Raw genomic sequence first — 21263 nt, forward strand, 5'->3', positions numbered from 1 at the left:
ATGCTAAAAACTAATACACCTGTGAATTTAGAACAAAAATTGCCATTGCTGCACCTGATGTTCATTGTCGCGCCTGAAGCTCAACCACTTAATTCCTGTTCCATTTTTCTTCTATTGCTCACTGTTAAAGACAAAGATATGGGTGAGGTACGTGAAATATTTGTCGGATTGCAGGCATTGTTGCCCCGGGGAGCTAACCATGATCCTTTATCATCATCGCGACCAGAAGGTAACAACTTGATCAAATCTCAGTTTTCTTTGCATTTTATTAGTTTGCCCTAGATTTGATGGAATGGATTTGAAGGGATGGATGTATAGATGTGAACAATTTTTTCAAATTGATGGAACTGGGGAAAATGCAAAGGTAAAATTAGCTACTGTCCGTTTAGAGGGCAAGGCTCTTCAGTGGCATCAAGTTTACATGAAATCTAGAGTCATTTGCTCATCACCTACCTGTAGGGATGCAAACGGGCGGATCTGGGGGCGAGAGCCCCGCTCTGTCTCCCGCCCCGACTAGTAAAATTCTGCCCCGCCTTCTGCCTCGAATCCGTGACGGGTTAAAAAATATATTACATAATTCGCCCCGCTTCGTTACTCGCCTCCCGCTGGCTCCCCTAATTCGTTCTGCCAACTAATATTTTTTATAAAATTATAATATTATTAATATTTTATAAAATATAAATTAATAATTTTTAATAATATTATATATATAATTTAACAATATTAATTATAAAAATTAAAAATATCAATCACAATTCAAAACAAAATTCATAAGTTTCAAATACATTAGAAATGAGAGTAATAATTTATATTTTGAACTTTTTTTGTAAATATATTATTTTTTAAGAATATTTTTTTAAAATATAAATGATTTTCGGGGCGGATTCGGGGCGGGTCAAAATTTCTCCCGTTTTCTGCCCTGAATCCGTCTCGGATCGTAAAATTCACCTCGTTTTCTGCTCCGAATCTGTTTATTTTCTCCCATTTATTGCCCTCGTCGGGGCGAATCGGGGTGGGAGCTCCACCAACCCGGATCCGTTTGCATCCCTACCTACCTGGGAAGAATATGTTTTTGAACTCAACACTTGGTTCGGAATAGATCTGTATGATGATCCGACGGCTGTGCTTAAGGAATTGTAGCAAATTGGGTCTGTTATGGATTGCTAGGATAAGTTTGATGCATTATTGAACAAAGTAGAGTTAACTAAAGAGTATGCCATAAGTTGCCCCCTCAGTGGGTTAAAATATAAGATTCAGATTCCGGTAGGGAGGTTTCAACCACGCACACTCCAAAAAGCACCAAGTCTGGCTAAGTTGCAGGAATTAGCAGTGGATAGTCACAATAAGCGTCACCAAAGGGGAACTAAGTCTGTAACTGGGAATTCACCTATTTTAGCAACTCCAAAACCCTTCAACTACTCAGATGCTTCTCAACCTTCAAGAACATTCAAGAATCCAAACCAGCAAGAAAGGGTATTGGGAGCTGGACCAGTGTCAACGGAGGCCACAAGAAACATTTCTAATACCGATTTTGATGAGAGAAGAGCTGAAGGATTATGTTTTTGGTGTGAAGAGAAGTACGTCCCTGGACGTCAGTGCAAGAAGAAGCAACTGTACAGGATTGAATTGGTGGAAGAAGAGAATGGAGGAGGTTAGTAGTTCAGAAGTAACTGCTGCATCTGACAATGCATAATTTGAAGTTTTAGACTCTTCACCTCAAATTTCTCTCCATGCCTTGATTGGTCAAGCTCAATTGCCCGATTTTAAGACTGTGGCTCTCCAATACTGTAAAACGTAGGAGAGTTCATATACTTATAGATTCAGGAAGTACACATAATTTTCTAAATTCTGCTATAGCATCAAAACTGGAATATTGTACTGAAGCTATTTCTCCAATTAGGGTGACAGTAGCCGACGGTAATAGGTTAACAAGTTCTGCTATTTACAAGAGGTTCAAATGGAAGATGCAAGATTTAGAGTTTGACACAGACCTATTGTAGCTACCTTTGAAGGGGTGCAACATAGCATTAGGAATACAATGGTTAAAGTTAGGATCCATTTTGTGGGATTTCAAGTAATTACGCATGGAATTCTATTTCAAGAAACAAAATAGGTACTTTGGGTTTCTTAGGGGGCAAGTTTGAAAATAATAGTTAGTGGAAACAGTAGGATCTGACAGTGAAGGATTATGTGCTCTCTTTGCAAAAAAATTATAGTTGCTTTTGGAGTTCTCTGATTTATTTGCTGAACCACAAGGTCTGCCACCAGCAAGAGCACAGGATCATAGGATTCCTTTGAAAGATGGGGCAAATCCAGTTAATGTTAGGCCTATAGGTATCATGCGTATCAAAAAAATAAAATTGAAAAATTGGTACAAGAGATGTTGAACCAGGGGGTAATTAGACCTAGCAATAGTCCTTATTCCTCGCCAGTGGTACTAGTTAAAAAGAAAGATGGCTCATGGCGACTATGTAAGATTAGAGGGTCCTCAATGATAACATGATCAAGAATAGATTTCCAACCATTAGTAGATGAATTACTAGATGAGCTTTAGGGTTCAGCTTACTCTCTAAGTTGGATTTACGATCAGGTTATCATCAAATTCGCATGCATGAAACTGACATTGCTAAGACGACTTTCCACACACATGAGATTTTGGGCTCACCAATGCTCCTACATTTTTAAACCCTACCTACAACAAATTATCCTAGTATTTTTTGATGATATTTTATTTATAATAAAGGGGCTGAGGAGCATCTTCAACATCTTAGGACAGCTTTTGATGTCCTTAGACAACACACTCTATTCCTCAAGCAGAAGTAAGTGTCCATTTGCAGCTACACAACTAGAATATCTGAGTCATATTATTAGCCATGAAGGGGTTGCAATGGATACAAAAAAAAGTCGAAGCTATTCTTCAATGGCCATTACCGTCTTCAGTGAAGAAGTTGAGAGGACTCTTTGGATTAGTAGGTTATTACAGGCATTTTGTTAGAGATTTTGGAAAGATTAGTAAGCCCTTGCACGAGATGTTAATGAATGATGGGTTTAAGTGGATTGAAGCAAGTTATCAAGCTTTCCAAAAGTTAAAAATGGTAGTTTCTACTTCTCCAGTATTGGCACTGCCTGACTTCATTGCTGAGTTTACTTTTGAGACCGATGCCTTGTGGGTGGGAGTAGGTGTGGTTTTGCTACAAATGGGGCAACCAATTGCATTTATGAGCAAGTCTTTATCTCTAAGAAACCAGTTGTTGTTAGTGTATGAAAGGGAGATGTTAGCAATAGTTAATGTGGTGCAAAAGTGGAGTCTATATTTGGTTGGAAGGCATTTTAAGGTAAGAACGGACCACCAAAGTCTAAAATTGTTGATGGAGCAAAAAATCTCTACACTAAATCATTAGAAATGGCTCTCTAAACTTTGGGATATGACTATGAAGTAGTATATAAGAGAGGTCAAGATAATGTAGTTGCAGATGCTTTATCTAGATCGCCTACTTTATTAGCTATTTCAGTCATTTGTACAAATCTGTTGGACAAAATTAAGAGTAGCTGGGAGTCGGATGACAAGTTGAAAGCTATTATACAATAAAAGCAACAATATTTGAAATCCTAGCGCACTATACTTGGTCATAGAATGAACTGGAGAGAAAAGGGAAGCTAGTAGTTGGCAATGATCTTGGCTTACAATTGCAACTCATCAGTGAGTTCCAGTCTAGAAGCTTAGGAGGCCACTCTGGTTCCGAAGCAGCAGCAAAAAGGTTAAAAAGCTATTTCTACTGGAAAAGACTAAGATAAGCCGTTGATAAATTTGTGAGGGAATGTTTAGTTTGCCGACATAATTAATATGAGATAATGGCACCAATAGGTGTAAGAAAGTGAATTCTTGAAATCCGAGAGTTGTACTTCGTCTAGGATCGACTATTTGTCGAGAGAATACCTTTTGGGGAAGTTAGAGATGTCCAAAGCGCAAAGAGTGCCTTGGAGTTGAGTCCACGAGAGCAAATGATGCAAACTGCATCATTGGGCTGATGTTACTCTTGGGGACCGGTCTCTGGAGGTGAGAGACTGGTTCCATCGGCTGGGTGTAGCGGGGTTGCTTGATGCAACCGGTCCCTGGCAGGAAGGGACCGGTCCCCGAACGTGGTCCTAGCGAGAAATGTCGAAATTTGGCTAAGTCCTGAAAATCGAGCTCTCGGGGACCGGTCTCCCGAGGACCGGTCTCTCCCGGTCTCTCGGGGAGAGACCGATTCCCGAACGCGTGCGCCCGAGGGAGGCTCTCGGGGACCGGTCCCAAGTCGGGGAGACCGGTCCCTCCGCGCGAATTCTACCCAGTGAGGGCTGCATAAGGAATAGAAAGTTGAGGGGTTTAAGTGCAAAATGACCATGAGAGGGGTTAAGGGAGAGGCCTCTCTCTCTCTTTCTCTCATTCCTCTCACTCCATCACCCTCATTTCCCTCTCTCTCTCTCTCTCTAGAAAGAGAAGAAGAACAAGAAGGAGAGGAAGGAAAAGGAGAAGAAGAAAAGGAAGAAGAAGAAGAAGGAGAACAAGGAGAAGGCTTTAAACATCTCCCTCTCCCTCTCCTCTTCCCATTGGTGTAGCCCAAGAGGTAAGCTACAAACCCTAGCTTGTAGAACTTAGGGTTTTTGGGTTTTGAGCTTTGGAAATAGGGTCAAATGGACCCTTAGCACCATTGTTGGTGGATCAAAGCTAGAGTTAGGGTTCCAAATTGCAAATAGCAAGATGGGAACCCTAGGGCACCCAAAATGGGGTTTTTGGTAAAGTATGAGATTGATCTCATTTGAGGCCTTGTAAACCTAATTGGTAGGTCACAAATCATGGGGGCGAAGTCGATTTCACGATTCGTCGAGTGGATTGGGAGCTATCGGCGAAATACGGCCGACTTAGCCTTGTCTTGGACCAAGAAGGCCGAGACCTCGTTGTAAGGTTCGCCGAGGAGCGTTTCTAAAGTCTCTACATCGGTAAAAGGTGGGGGGTGCCATCCCAAAGCTTTCGAACTCCTTTCTATGTCTTAGATTGTATTTAATCTCATCTCTTATATGTTGTATTGTAGGATTGCATAGTAGCTCCATTCCTTATGCTTTCTAATTGATAACCTAGTGTACTTGGAACGCTTGGTAACTTAGATAGGTGAGGATTGGGTCGGGACGTAGATCCTATAATGCGAAAGAAAAGAAATGAACTCGATGGGGATGTTGATGACATAGAAAGTAGTGTTAAATGTTAAAGAACAAACAAGTGGCATCCAACTGTTAAAGACTAACGAGTGGCATTAATGTAGTGTAAATGACACTAGAGGTTTGAGAATCTAGGGATAGGTAGATCCCTTAGCAAATGCCTTGTGGATAAAGAACTTAGTAAACCTAAGTACCCTCGCATGGAGAGGTTGTCGATGAGTTATTGAGACATTGACTCTAGTTGTAGAGCATCCTCACTTGGAGAGGATTTGATTGGGTTGTTGACTCTAGTTGTAGAGCATCCTCACTTGGAGAGGATTTGATTGGATTGTTGACTCTAGTTGTAGAGCATCCTCACTCGGAGAGGATTCGATTGGGTTGTTAACCCTAGTTGTAGGGTATCCTCACTTGGAGAGGATAGATCTAGTTCACAGTCTGCTTTTGGGGTGGTATAGCCATCCATATCCCAACATGGAGGGGATTGTCGTCGAGTACTCCGGAGTGTCATGCGACTAGGACCACTTGGAGGTCCAGACCACATGGAGGTCCGTAGACAATCCCGGGCTTGGGTGCACTTGGAGCTCCCTCCCTCACTCGGAGAGGATTCGATTGGGTTGTTGACCCTAGTTGTAGGGTATCCTCACTTGGAGAGGATAGATCTAGTTCACAGTCTGGTTTTGGGGTGGTATAGCCATCCATATCCCAACATGGAGGGGATTGTCGTCGAGTACTCCGGAGTGTCGTGCGACTAGGACCACTTGGAGGTCCAGACCACATGGAGGTCCGTAGACAATCCGGGTGTCACGCCCCGGGGTCCCTTTTTAGTTTAAAGCATAGCGGAAAAGCGTCTGAAATTTTTTTTTTTTTTTTAAAAACCTGACCCCAGGGTATGCCAGATCCGCCACAAATACAGAAGATCCACTGTTCACACGGACAGAGTCTCCCCTGTATTTGCACGGCGTCGCACAAGTACAAGAGTTCAAACATGATACAACCACAACCAGATGAACATACAAATAACCACAGTTATATATTCATACACCATTCACCACAGGTTCACATTTTTATTTTCAATATTTAAACATAAATCCACATCTATCAGTTAAAATATTTCCAACCACAGAAACAAGTTTTGAAATACTAAGATGCAAAATCTATAGAAAACCTTTTGAAAACTGTTCCTACACAGGAACTTTTATCTTTCTTTAAAACGCTACCACGAGGGGTAGAAAACCATTTTTATTTCAAGAAAACACAAATCCTTTATTACATTCCAAAACCAACTGAAAACTCAGATATTCAGATAATAACACAAAACTGAACCATGTAAACCGACTAAGCTATAAATCAACAGAAATAATAAGGGTAATAACTAAATCGAAATAACCTGGGTCGGAAGCTCTATCGACCGCTACACACGTACCTCACGTCTCGTCCCACTACTCATCGCCCGCGATACCTGAAAAATGGTGGGGGAGGTGAGAACATGTAAACATGTCTCCCCTCCCAGTGGGTACCGCAAGCCGAAGAAGGCGAGGAGTACTCACCGGATCAGGAAGAGCTATACAACAACACGGGTCAGTGGAAATACAATAGGAACAATAGTAAACAAAAGAGATGTATAAGGTAATGAGCAGATATACTAAATACAGTAGCAATAAACTGAAAGAAAGTAAGAACTAGACTGAATAACGGCTACCGCTACTGTAACTGGAACCGAAAGCATACATGAATATCTACTATAGCAGCAAGACAACTATAAAGTAAGAACTGTAAGTATGCATGCAACGACTGCTACTATAGACATATGCGTCAACCGGTCAAGAAGTCCAAAAGTACCCAATCTGAAACCAATGCTCTCTTGGTCAGCACCGCAGACCTCAAGCCAGTGCCACTACTACTCTCCAGTGCATATAACCCCTCTAGGGCTCACGGGTTGTCACCATTCAACCACTTTTCCGGAAAGAACACTTCTTGCGGTGGATCAGACCGCCAGTGTTCGTGAAATGCGACGAGTATCGGGCGATCAATGCAATATGCTCAATGCTCAACCGTCGGCAACCAGCCGACAATCCTGCCCCCCAGGGCCCATCGACCGCATAGGTCGTCAACTGTAAGGAAGCACAAGAACCGACCACTCATGTCAACTAGGATGGGACAACATCGACATCCTCTCAAACATATGCAAATACTGCTCAATGAACCTCAAGGACTGACCCCTCAGATCAACTAGGATATGAAACTCGACCAATCATGTCACAAGTATAGAATATGAAACTCGACCAATCATGTCACAGGTATAGAATATGAAACTCGACCAATCATGTCACAAGTATAGAATATGAGTAAAGTATAATCATCCGTCGGCAACTAACCGACAATCCCACCCCTCAGGGTATACCGACCTTAACGGTCATCAGACAACAAAGGTCGAGGAACTCACCGAATAGGTCACAAATACTGAATACTAGAATCGACCGACTAGATCGCTGATCTCATAGATAATCACGGAATCGCTCTACTATAAACATGAAACAGGGTATGCAGAATAGCTAAGTAGAGCAACAAGGAAACATGGTATCATAAACAGATAGACTATACTCCTACACGTGATACTAAGCATAGAAACGTCTGAGTAGAGTATAATCAAACAACGTGGGTGTAATGTAAACAATAGAGGTGCAAAGCTCAACATATAATATAAGCATGGATAATAACAAAAGAGCAAGGGTAAGAAACCATCACCGAGCGTGCACCACTGTACCAACGTCGGATCGAAGTACCCACCTGTACAACTGTCGCGCCTGTCTCCTGACTGCAAAAGAATGTCAACCGGACCTAAGGAGGGTCCACTGGGTTAGTGTCTAACCCACAGTTAAGAAACCCTAGAAGCATAACCCACAAACAATCTCACAGAAATCAGTTTCCCAATACCGATTACCAAACTCGCCGGAAGTCCCGAAAATCGCACCGGGACTCCGCCGGGACCCACTAACTATCCGGGAAGGCACCGACTCATGCCACGAGTCATTCGCTGCCTCTAAACACTTATTTTAGTGTGACATGGCAGCAAACACAAGGATACACAACCAAACAACTATTGGTGGATAATTGTTGGGATCCGGGTTCCTGGAAGTGTCAATTTCGACACCGGAACCCACCGTCGCTCACTCGTCATTTCTGAACTCTCGAAATGACGCGAGTGACCAGCCAACAAGGCTCAGCGACTACACAAAAGCTCACGAAGCACCGTCGGAATAATTCCGAACCAAAACCGCGTTCCGTCGGCGGATTTTGCCGACAAACGCACCGAAAATACATTTTCGATCTTCGCAAGGGTCCGGGGCCTTGGACAATCAGTCCAAAGGTTACCCACTGCTCACCCATGCTGCCAACAGCAGCCGCAACAACCCAAAATACATAAAAGCCCTCCCGATTACCCGAAATCGCATTATTTCATGCGATTTGGGCGCTTTTATGGTCCGTCTACAAAAACTAGAAATCATTCAGCCAAACCGAGACACCTGCTGACAGGTCTCGGCGTGCCGAAGGCCGTGCTCACCTTTCGGAGCGTTGCCGGCCGCTGTGGCACGAGCACAAGCGACGCGAACTTCAGCAAAAACTGTGCGCTGAAACTAAAACACTTCAAAATGACACAATCGACACTCGTTGACCCCGATTGAGGTGAGCACTGTGATCAGCACTGACTGAAGATCACCGTGCTCACTTCCGGAGGCATCGGAACAGCCTCGGGTTGCCGGAAAGTGTACACAACCCCAAACAGTGCACAATAAATGCCATGCTAGCTTACCGGAGCTAGGCACGGCTCGGGGGTGGCCGGCGGCGGCCGGACGGCGGGAAGGCCGGCCAGGGGCAGGTACGGCAGGTCAGAGGGGTCCGTGGCTCGCATCAGCAGGAGACGGGAGGCGGCGACGTCGACGGGCGACGATGCCCTAGGCACCTAACCCGAGGTGAGGTCGGCCCAGAACCGGCCAACAGAGAGCTCCGGCGACAGGGAGGCCGGCGGCGGACGGGTGTGGCCGGCCAGGCGGAGCCGATGCCCACGCCGGCCGGCGGCGGAAGGCGGCGGCGGCGGTGCTGGGCGTGGCTCAGCCTGCACAGTCCATGCGCGGCCGCAGAGAGAGGGAGCGGCGGCCGAAGGCCACGGAAACGGCTGGGGGAGCTCCGGGCCACGGCGAGCGGTCGTCGGAGGCCGGCGGGAGGCGGCCTGGCCGATCCTAGACAGCGGCGACGCGGGGGAGAGAGATCTGGCCAACCACGGCCAGATCTCGCTCGGGCTAGCCGCAAACAGTAGGAGCGGCGGCGGCGGCCACTCTGGCCGGACGCAGAGGTGCCGGCGGTCACGAGGGAGGTCGCCTATGAGGTCCCTGGCGGCGGCGATCCCAGGAGGCAGAAGTCGCGCCGGCTCTGCCCGCTCTGGGTCTGGGCGACTGCAGCGCGTCCTGGTGGCGCCGGCGACGCGCGTGGATGGCGGGGCTGGCGGGGATGTCGTCGGAGGGGAAGCCTCGGCCGGAGAACTCTGGTTCGACGCAAAAGGATGCTTTCCTGGGATCCACGGCCTAAGTAGCATAACTCGATGGAGAGGAGAGCACTAGAAGGCCTACTCCGGTGGCCGGAGGTGCTCGCCGGCGGCCAAAGTGCGAGCGGCTAGGAAGGGGAAGGTTCGGAGGATGCAAGGAGGTCGGCTGAGGGAGAAGGTGAACCAAAGTTAGGGTTTTCCCCACGAAACCCTGGTGCAACTACTATTTTCACATGCACAATTGCAAGATAGTCCTCCCAGGGATAAAATTCTCAGTCAAGTCCCTCACAGCATGCGTATTTTACACATACGCACCTCCATGTCCGATCTCACGCAATTCGGCACATAAAATATAGGGTCTCTTCGCGATTTATCCGTTTTGCCACTTTGACCCCACAGCGAAAATCTCGTAATTCCCGGAGATCCGTCCGTCGGATTTTCGATCCGACAGCACCATTGCGTTCAACACGTTGGGGGCATCAAAACTACAATGATGATTCGTCCGATTTGGTCACGGATTCGCGACGGAACCCATCCGCTCTCTAATTAATCCGTATATCGCACATATACCAAAACATAAACCCTAAAATCTTTAATTCAAATTCAAATTTGAATTCTCTACCACCAGTAGGTACCAAAAACAACTCTCACCTATCTCCAGATCACTTGTACAAAGCACGAGGAGTTTTAAAATGCATGAATAGCAAAGAGCGGAAACCCTCTTTTTATTAAAACTCCTTTTACTCGAAAACCGTGCGTCAGATCCAAAATCCGTCAGTGCCATTGGTTCCAGAATAGCTGAACCGTTCGAAACGAGCTATTGGATCGCTATGAACGGAGTCCGATACGCGCCGAAAGCCAACTCTACTCCGTGGCTTCTCCGAAAAACCGAAGTTACTATTCACTTAAGTGAAAACTAATAATCGCGTAACTTCTCCATTTTAGCTCATTTTTTCCTGAAACTTGACGAGTGCTTATGTAATTAAATTACACACATAAACATCATCAACAGAGAGTTTAGTTGCACTGTAAAAATCTCAGTCCTTACACCAAATCACGTGAAATTTTGATAGAAATTCTTTATACTATATAAAACAAGATTAATATCTTTGATCTAAAATTTTAATGTCATATTATCACGTTTTGTAAGATTTTTATTTTCAACCATTGATTTTGAGCCCCTTCGTTCACTAGGCAAATGATATCGAAAAATCATAAAATTTATTTTCTAGATACTTCAAATACTCTAGATCAAGTTTAACGGAGCCGATCGATGATTCGAAAGTCACAACATCGAAAAAGGCCTGGAAGCACGGAAGGCTCCGTGCTTCCAGAAGCATAGTAGCCTCACTCTCTCTCTCTCTCTCTCTCTCTCTCTCTCTCTCTCTCTNTATCTATTTTGGATGAATGATGTGATCATTTAAAGAAAATAATATAAATGAAAAGGGTGAACTATTGTAATAGTTAGCAAAATACTCTCTTTATTTCACTTGTTTTTACTCGTGGATTACTTGCTTTTGTAGTTGCTGGCACTATTCGTGCCTCGTTGAATGTGTATGTTTAGAATTTAAATTCCTGGAAAATTCTTGTACACATTCTTGTTGTGAGCCTTGGGCGGACAGGGGAGGCGCTGTTCGTTCGGCGGTCCGCTCGCCGTGCCCGAATCGTGCCAAATTGGTAGTGGTTTCGGGGCGGGGCGTGACAATAGGTCTTCTACAACCCCTACCAATACCTGAAAATATATGGGTAGAGATCTCTATGGATTTTATCGAAGGATTACCACAATCCTTGGAAAATATGTAATCATGGTCGTGGTAGATAGGTTGAGTAAGCATGCCCATTTTATTGCGTTATCCCATCCTTACATTGCTTCTTCGATGGCTCAAGTGTGTAATGTATCAAACTTCTACAATTATGAAGTTTTAGTAGGAACTAGCTCAAAAAGCTATTAAAATGGTTCCAGCGAAGTTTGGGGAGTATTCGAGTGTTTTCGGCGCAAATCGGATGCGAAAATGGATTCCGAAATATTAAATCTGTCAAAGCTGCAGATTTTGTATTGAGTATCAGTATTGGAATCTGGGTATCGATACGCATACAAATAAGAGAAATGGGCTCTCGGGTTTAAGGAACCAAACTTGGGTACTGATACTAATTTTATACCGAGTACCGGTACTGGAAACTGGCAACCAATATGCAATAGAAAACTTGAGAATCTAACGTTCGAGTTTTGAGGAACTGGATTTTGGGTACTAGAATTGGATGCCCGAGTACTGGTATGCGAACCCGAATACTAGTACGGAGTACTCCGAAACTCAATTTTGAGGGGTGTTTTGGTAATTTCATGAGGAGGCTTTCATATAAGGGAAGCCCACTCCTTTTTCCCCTCGGAAACACACACATGCATGCTGGGAGAGAGGGAGAGAGAGAAGCTCCTCTCTCTCACTTCTTTTTCTTCTTCTTCTTCTTCTTCTTCTTCCAACCCATGGAGCTTGTTGGATCAAGCTTGGAGAGAGGATTTGGAGCTAGAAGGCCATCTTCTTGAGGAAGAAGGAGAGAAGAAGCTTGGGTAATGGTGGGTTCCGGGATTTGAGGTTACGGTTTTGGGTTTAATCCTTAGTTTTAGCATTTTAGAAAACCCTAGGTAAATCTAGACCACAAATAGTGGGATTTATCATGAGATTTGGGATTTTTCTCTAGTTTTGAGCAACCTTAGGTTGAAAGAGAGATTCTCTTGTGGAGGGTTTTAAAAATATTTTAACCCTTTAAAATCCTAATTGATGGTTAGGAAATCATGTTGGGAAACTTGATTTCAAGAGAAAAAATCGTTTGGGGTTCGAAATTGGTAACGAATGGATCTCTTGTATAGAGCAAGGGAAAGCTTGGAAGCAAGCTTGGAGATCCAACAGTTTGACCTAATTGCAAGTGTCTACAAGAAATTGGGGGCACTACAAGGTGCATTGTGCTTCACCGAAGTGATTAGGTCACTTCCATGGCAAAGAGTAAAGTATGGTTTTATTTGTTGATGCATGTATATAATTGTAACGTATCGCATCCCCGTGAGTCGTGCCGAGTTCCGTAAAAATGAGCAGAACGCGGTGTCGAGCGAGTTGGAACGGTCCGCAATGGGTTCTATAAGTGTTAGAGCCATTGCATATAGGGTATATGGACCCAAGAGAGCAAACCTGTGAAAATTTGGCTAAGTACCAAAATTTGTGCTCTCGGGATCCGGACCCTATAGAGGGTCCGGACCCCGTACGCGAAAATTGTCCAGTTCGGCTGACATGAATTATGGAATTGAGAGGGGCTTATGTGCTAATGTGACATGAGGAGATATTTGCAGATGAGAGGGCTTATGTTAGGGCTCATTTCTCTCACCCTGCCAACAAAAGGTTTCCCTCTCTCTCTCTAAAAACCCTCTTCTCTCTTCCTCTCTCTCTAGAGCTTGGGGCAAAGGAGTTTGAAGGAGTTTGAGTGGAGAAGAAGATCAAGTAGAAGGTTGTGCTTGCAATTGTGCAAGGGGCTTGGAGAAAACTTGAACCTAAAGGTTAGTTTTCTTGATTCCAAGCTAGGTTTTGGTTGTAATACTTCTAGCATGAGCTTCTAGGAGTTATTATGGGTAGTTGAGGCATTAAAACCCATTAATGGTGGTGTTATGAGGTTTTGGTGAAACCTAGGGTGAGATTTTAGGGTTTTGTAACTGTGAGGTCAAAGTTAGGAATTGATCTCTTATTACCCTAATTGATAGGTATTCTAACGCATTGGTGCGCTCGGTTCGGCAATCCGACGAGTGTACGCGAAGAAATCGAGGAAAAAGCCTATTTGCGCAGCACGTGGCGTAAGAGTCTAAAAGTCTTGAAAATTGGATCGTGGCATCCTAGCATTCCTCTAAGGTGGGGGGGTGCTATCCGAAATCTCTGAATTTTCTTTTATGTCTGTGTTACCTTTATCTGAGCATATTGGTATTGTAGCATTCATGCATATAGGGTAGTGTGACATATTATTGTTGGTTGAGATTCGATTATATGCTTCTAGATGGAGAATATATGAATTGATATAGAACCATGTGAACTATGTATGTGAGAACCCTATATGTGTGTGAATGTTGAAATGGATTATGACAATAGTAAATAAAGGTGACATTGACATTAGCGACAAGATTGGCACCGAGAATGTGAATGGCTAAACAAGGTTTAACCTATTGTGACGTCACGATAAGTGTGGCTTAGTAAGTGGTATATATGATAAGGTAGAAATCTATCATTGGCATTGCGGCATCATGGATTGTGGCAAAGATAGCAAGTGTGGCTATGCGTCCTCAAATCGAGGATTTGATCGTACTCACATTGGTCTTGGCTTGCGGGAGGTAGCTCCTCCTCAAGCGGTGTACTCCGGAGTGTAGACACCACGGGGAAAGTGCCCTGTTGATGGTCCCTCGGGTGGTAGCGCTTGGAGCCTCCCCCGGTAGATGGGAATGTGGATTATGAGTTTGGGGTTAACAAGTGTTAACCGGTATGATTGGGTAAAAGCCAAGGAAAGTAAATGTGAAAGAGCATGCATGCATCATCATCTTTATGATTATCTTACTTGTTGGATTATTATTTGTACATGCATTGTAATAGCTTTGCATTAGTTGGTTTGCAATCTATCTATCTGTTCTTGAATTATATATGCCTGAATATACCTAGTAGGCGAGTCGGCGAGGTCGGCGGCTGAACCCACTGGGAACTTCTTTTAGTTCTCACACCACCACTAACCCTGCAGATCCATGCGCTAGCGGGGCGGCGGAGGATCGAGGCAAGGGTTTAGTGCCATAGTTAGCGGCCACCGGAGTATAGTCATTACCATGTTTATAGTTCAACTTTTGTATGTTGAAAAGAGATGATGTATAAGATGTAAAGCATATGTTTTGTGGATGACTATGTGATGTAAACGTGAATGGAAAAGAATGAATGTAATATGTTGGTTTACTTGTATTTGGTTAAAATATAATCAAATGACATGTATGTGGAATGGTTTAATTTAGTACATAGTACTTTCACTTGTGATTTTGTTGTTGTTTGCCTTCGAGTAAACCTTGTATAATTGCAATCTCTATGTTGATTTGCTTGTATTATACATATTGTTGGAGCCTTGGGCGGACAGGAGAGGTACTGTCCGTTCGACGTCTATTGACGTGCCCGAACCGACCAAATTGGCGGTCCCGGGGCATGACAATAATGGTAGGTTGTATATGGTAAATATGGATATATCAAATATATGTTACTAGATGGAATTACCTACCATTAGACAAGAACAATAGGCATGTGAAAACATAAAGGATGTATATGTATGTATGCCTAGGTGTGGACAATGAATATAGGTTGACATTCTTTAGAGACATTAGAGAACTCAACAAGTATTAGATGTTGGAATCATGAATCGTAGGTGTAATATACCGAAACTTCGGTAGGTTATACCGAACTTTAGTCAAATTGACCAAAGTGCCGAGTGGGACAAGTTAGAAAGGTTCGTTGATCATTCCGAGCGACTTGGAATACATGTTGTGAGTGGGTTGGACCTTGGAGAGCAAGCTGGGAAGTTTCAGCTCAAAATGTGCAAAAATTGCTCTCGGGGTCCAGATCCTGTGTAGGGTTTGGACCCCGTACCCGCATTTTTGTGGGTTGGTTCAAAGTTGTGTTTTGTTGAGGGGCTTATGTGTAAATGACACATATGAGATCATATATGTCGGTTTTGAAGCCCTAGACCTTATCCTCTCATTTGAGAACAAAGAGAAAGGAACTCCCTTTCTCTCTCTAAGATTCTCCTCTCTCTCCTTCTCTTTTTCTCTCTAGGGTTTGTGAGGGGCTTTGGTGGAGAAGAAGGCTATTTGGAGGGTGGAGTTAACACTTGTGCAACAAGTGGTGGAAAAGCTAGAACCCAAGGTGAGTTCTTGTGGTTTTGGTTAGGGTTTTGAGTTAAATCTTCTAGTTGTTGTACCTCTAGAAGTTGATATGGTAGATGTGCTCATGAATCTCCATGAATTGGGGGTTATTTAGGAAAGATGAGAAACCTAGGGGTCAAGTTAGGATTTTTGCTAAATATGAGATCTAACTAGGGTTTGATCTCTTGTAGCCCTAGTTGACGGATAGTCTGACGCATTGGGAGACTCAGTTCGAAGATCCGACGAGTCTATGCAAAGAAATTGAGGAAAAATCCCGTTTCGGCTTCGTTTGCCGTGGTCGAGGGGAATAGGCGATCATAAATCACAAGACTTGGATCGTAGCACCTTAGTAATCCTACGAGGTGGGTGGTGCTTCCTGAATTCATCGAATATCCTTTTATGTCTAAATGTCACTTATTGAGCATATATGAGTAAATAGGATTCATGCATTGTAGGGTTGAGTTGAGAATATGTTGATATATGTTCTTTGCATGCTTTCAGTACAAAAATGCATATGAGATGTTAGTGAGTTATTGAACAAAAGTGAACCCTATAGATGTATGAATCATGACATGAACATGTTGAGGCAAAGAATACATATGAGATACATAGTGTGTGTGGCATTAATGAGTATAATGAATGCTAAAGAATGAGACACTTAGTGTGTGTGGCATTAATGAGTATAACAAATGCTAGAGCATGAAACACTTAGTGCGTGTGGCATTAACGAGTATAATGAATGCTAGAGAATAAAACACAAAGTGTGTTGTGGCATGGTGAATATGGCATCCTCATAATTACGGACTAGTGAGCATCGCATCCTTATAGTTAAGGATTGGATTGAGCATAACATTCTTATAGTTAAGGATTGGATTGAATTTGGCATCCTTATAGTTAAGGATTGGATCATACTCACATGTAAGTCTTGGCTTGAGGGCGATCGCACCCTCTCGAGCGATGCGCTCCGGAGTAGTCATTACTGGGTTGGAGTTTCCCCAGAGGACGGTCCCGTAGGGTTGTAGAAGTCTCCCCGATATCAGGGATTTGAGTTAGTGAGTTTTGTAGCGAAACCTATGCGTTAGCCAAGAATGGTTGGGTAATGACAATGATTATGTGCATGCATCATGAGCATCTTACATTGATAGCATTTGTTCAGGCATAATAGTTGCATTTGTTTAGCATTGTTACCTATCCATCTGCTCTTTTACTTATGCCTGATTTAGACCTAGTGGGAAAGTCGGCGAGGTCGGTGGCCGAACCCATTGAAAACTTCGTTGTAGTTCTCACCCCACTATCTTTTATAGAGCCGGGGCCGAGTGAACCGATCGAGGATTGCGGTAAGGGTATCGCGCCTTAGACAGTGACCTCATGAGTATAGTTCATACCTGTTATTATTATCTTTTGTTTATGATGATGAAAGTTGTATAAATAATGTATACATGTAAAGAAGCTTATGTTTTGGATGAAAGAAATGCTATGTATTTGGGAACATGTGATGTATAAAGAAAAGAATGAAAGAATGTAAATGTTTATATGCATGTATGTGATTGAAAGTAATCATAGTGCTTGTATGGATGTAATAGATGTAGAACTTTCACTTTTGTTGTTGCTTGCTCTCGTGCAAGTCATGTATATGCTTCTGTTTCCGCTGTGTAATAACTATATATATATGTTGACGTTGTGCCGAGCCTTGGGCGGACAAGGGAGGCTCTGTCCGTTCAGCGTCTGTTGGTGTGCCCGAACCGACCAAATAGGCGGGCTCGGGGTGTGATAGTAGGGGCATGTTTGTTTCAACGTAAGTAGACTTGGGGTGGAAGTGGACTTTGGATTGAAGTGGAGTTTAGGTGAAAATTAATTCACTTCCGCTGTTTGTTTCTAACTATGGAAGTGCAGTTCTGTGAGTTCTGTTGTTTGTTTGGTGGAAAATAGATGACGTAAAAGTGTAGCTCTCCATTCCTGGTATACTTACCTCCGAAGTGATATTATTGTCTATTTTGTAACTTAGTGAATAATAAATTATAATAAATAAAAATTAATATAATTATATATGTATATAATTATATATATATATGTGTAATTATAAAATAAAATTTTAAAAAATTATATTATTTGTTTGCATATAAATTATAATAATGTAACAAATAAAATTCTAAAGTTAAAAAATTATTAACATTTAACAAATTCATTTTTCATCATTTTTTAAGTATACATATTAAACAAAAAATATATTAAAACTTGCCCAACTAAATTTGATCACATTACCTAACCAAATTTAACAAGCTTCTTTGCCTCTTTGCACTTCACCGGAATTGACTTCGCCCCGTGGGAGGGCGAAGTCAATTACCCTATTTTGGGCGAACTTGACTTTCGGCCGTAATAAAATTACGGCAAAACAAACAATGGAAGTGATAGTTTACGGCGTAAACAACTTCCCCCCTCTCCACTTCCCCATCACTTTTACCCAAACAAACACACCCTAGGTGTAGACAATTAGGATAGAGAAAGAACGTGATTGGACGTTGAACCTAGTATTATTAAACATAGGTTGGAAAATATAGTGGTAGCAAGACCACTTGTATTGGAATGCTATTAAACCTAGAGTCGAATAAACCTAGGTGGAAAAGACATAGGACCTAGTGTTGTTGAACCTAGATATGAAATATAGTAGTAGAATGACCACTTGGATCGGAAAGATGTTGAAACCTAGTGTCATTAAATATAGCTTGGAAACATAGTGGTAGGATAGCCACTTGGAACATGAACCTAGAAAGGTTGACAACATAGGGTATATGATGAATCCTTAAGACCTGAAAAGTGGATTCCAGAATTTCAAGACTTGTAACCGTGAAAGATTCTTGGTTGTGGGTGCATGGCATGTTCCTCTCCCACTACAAGATTTTCGTGAGCTAGGGTACATGCCATGTCCCTCTCCCTATCGAAGGTCTTGGCCGTGGGTGCACGGAATGTTCCTCTCCCACTGGGGGATCCCTGACCGAGGGTGCATGACTTGTTCCTTACCCGTCGGGCGACTTGGTATTGGAGGTGTTTGTGGTACATCCCTGTCACGCCCGGGTACCAGCGGAAGCATATCCGGTACGTGCACAGACCCGCCATACACCTGCAGTATATAAGGCGTCTATAAGAAACAAATCGATAGGAGTAAAAACATAACATAATCCTATCATGATATCAGAGCGTAGTAAAAGTCACAAAGACTATCAACAAAAGAACGAGAGTATCCAACTCAAAATATAAGTACAAAAGAAAGTACTAAAACTGCAACATCTGGATCCAAAACATATATACAACACAGGGTACACAAAATATCTGTACAATGGTAGTCTCTCTATACACTGGACATCACCCTCGGCCGTAGCCCGAGTAGCAAGGTGATCGACTAGCACGCTCCTAGCAATGTCTAGCTAGACGCGACTCCCTTGCTACAATCCCTAGCCTCTCCTGTAGACGGCTCTGTAAAAACAACAATAAAAAGGGCGTGAGAACTATTAACAATAGTTCCCAGTGGGTAAGCCGCCAGCCTCGGCGAATTACACCACTAGGCTCATGATGTACTAAGTGAAAGTAAAAGCGATAATGGCATGATATATATATATATAGGCAATGCTAACAGGCGATAGGCATGTAATCATGATTTCTACAGTAATGAATCAACTGAATAATAGAAGCATCGCAACTACTATAAACATGGACATAAACAAGGATGCATAAGTAAATATTGTACCCCATAGTTGATGAGCATTCATTACTATCCTTTGTCATTTAGTACTTTCATTTCATTCATAAGGACCTACCCAGGGTAGTCCAGCTTGCGCCGCGCCTAATGGCCCCGTGGTAGTATACACTCCCCACGGCAATCCACTTCGGCACCCAATCCCGCACGGGCGAGCAACTGTCGCATAGGCCAACTCCGGAGTGCCGGCTTGTAGGGAGCGACCCTCACAAGCATGTGCGATGAGCACAATGGCAGCAAGCAAATCTATAGTCCAACATGTCTCAATCATCATTTTCCAACTTGCAATGTTCTCGCTCTCGATCCTTTGATCAGAATTCTCAATATGATAAATATTGGTAGTAACTAGTATCCACTAGATTAATAAACATGCAAGAATAATGCTAAATATACATATGGCATTAGAAACTTTCCATTATCAGGGCACTACCATTATAGTCATAAAACATGTTTTTGTTCTCGACTTTATAATCAATAAAGTTACAAGCATGTCATTGTTCTCTACTTTCTAGGAACATAGCAACTTGTACTAGAATGTCATTTAACTGAATTTAACATGACATAAAGGCTTGTATGCATGAATGTTCTCTACTTCATAGAGATCTCAGTTCAATTATGTGTCGACATATAGTGTAATGACTAATCTCAAGTCCTACATCAACCACAAAAGCACACACTATACCAATTCTATAGTGACATATATAACATAGGGGAGCTTCACTTGCTCTGGTTAGGTCAAACCCATCTATTATTAGGCTCAAATTGGTCCACAAGAGCTTCGAAATTCAGCTCAATCAAGCCTCAGCCCTGCTGAAACAAGGTATCAGAACCGCGTCGAAACAATTACTTAATAATCCAATTTCGGCAAAATTCTCAATAAATACAGAGTGGAAGCTTAATTCCCTATTATGGTTCAGTTCAATACCTCAAGTTAAGCTTCCAAAAGGCCCTCCAATGCCAGTCGAAGACGGTCCAAGAGTCAATTACCCTCCCGCTGCGAACAATACCGAAACGACATCAATATGCTTACATCTAAGCTATTATAGTCGAATTCTTACTAAATCAGTTTTAAACCTGAAATTCCTGCTCACCACAGGGTAGAACACCTTCTAAACCAGTCCCCAAGGTCACCAAATAAGCTCAATTAACTTCGGAAATCTGCTGCGAAGAAGCACTCCCAAACTGCGTCAAGTTATTCCAACAAATCGCATATAGATCCGAAATAGCCTCATTAGTTGACTAATTACCTGTATCAAGCCTCAAAGCAACTTTTCTCTGGATCAAAGTGGGTAAATCATAGCTAGATACCTCCTGTCTAGCTGCAGGAAACCCTAACAAACTCTGCTGGAATCAACGGAATAGAAACGCGTCAAAATCCGACGATAAACCACAAACTAGAGAAAATTGAGCTAAATACTTCTCTAAAGCTCTCTATCAGCAGCTCTCAGCATTAGACATGGGAAATACTATCAAAACACATCCCTTTACCTTTTAAAAGCTGGCCCCTAGTCCACCCAACCAGTGAGCGACGAGTGCGGTGCGAAATTGGCGCAAAACGTTGACTTCAACTTAGTGAGAGAAAACCCTAGAGAGAGAGAAGAGGAAGAAGATGGAGAAACCTTTCTCTGAGCTCCAGCAACTTCTACAGAGCTTCTGGGGTCGTGCTGGATCAATGGAGATAAGAACAAGAGGTAAAAAGATCAAAAGAGCCCTGCTGTCCCGCAGCAGCTGACTCTGCTGCTTGCTGTACCGGTACAACATAATGCCTGTACCGGTACACAATGCAAAATCTGCCCAATGCGCAGAAGCAATGTACTTTCTTGTCTTCGGCAATCCGATCACTCTCTAACTTGTCC

General features: G+C 43.0%; 1 protein-coding gene and 1 long non-coding RNA gene across 2 annotated transcripts; both read right to left on the bottom strand.

Moving 5' to 3' along the window:
- Positions 9158 to 9787, bottom strand: LOC109725251 (formin-like protein 5). The gene has a single exon (XM_020254359.1). The coding sequence runs from the start codon at positions 9785 to 9787 to the stop codon at positions 9158 to 9160; it is 630 nt and encodes a 209-aa protein (XP_020109948.1).
- LOC109724673 lies at positions 20338 to 20686 on the bottom strand. The gene is made up of 3 exons (XR_002220020.1): positions 20655 to 20686; positions 20499 to 20568; positions 20338 to 20401 (listed from the first exon to the last, which is right to left on the bottom strand). It is a non-coding gene; the product is annotated as an uncharacterized LOC109724673 (long non-coding RNA).

Source organism: Ananas comosus, linkage group 19 (genome assembly GCF_001540865.1).
Source record: "Ananas comosus cultivar F153 linkage group 19, ASM154086v1, whole genome shotgun sequence".
NCBI lineage: Eukaryota > Viridiplantae > Streptophyta > Magnoliopsida > Poales > Bromeliaceae > Ananas > Ananas comosus.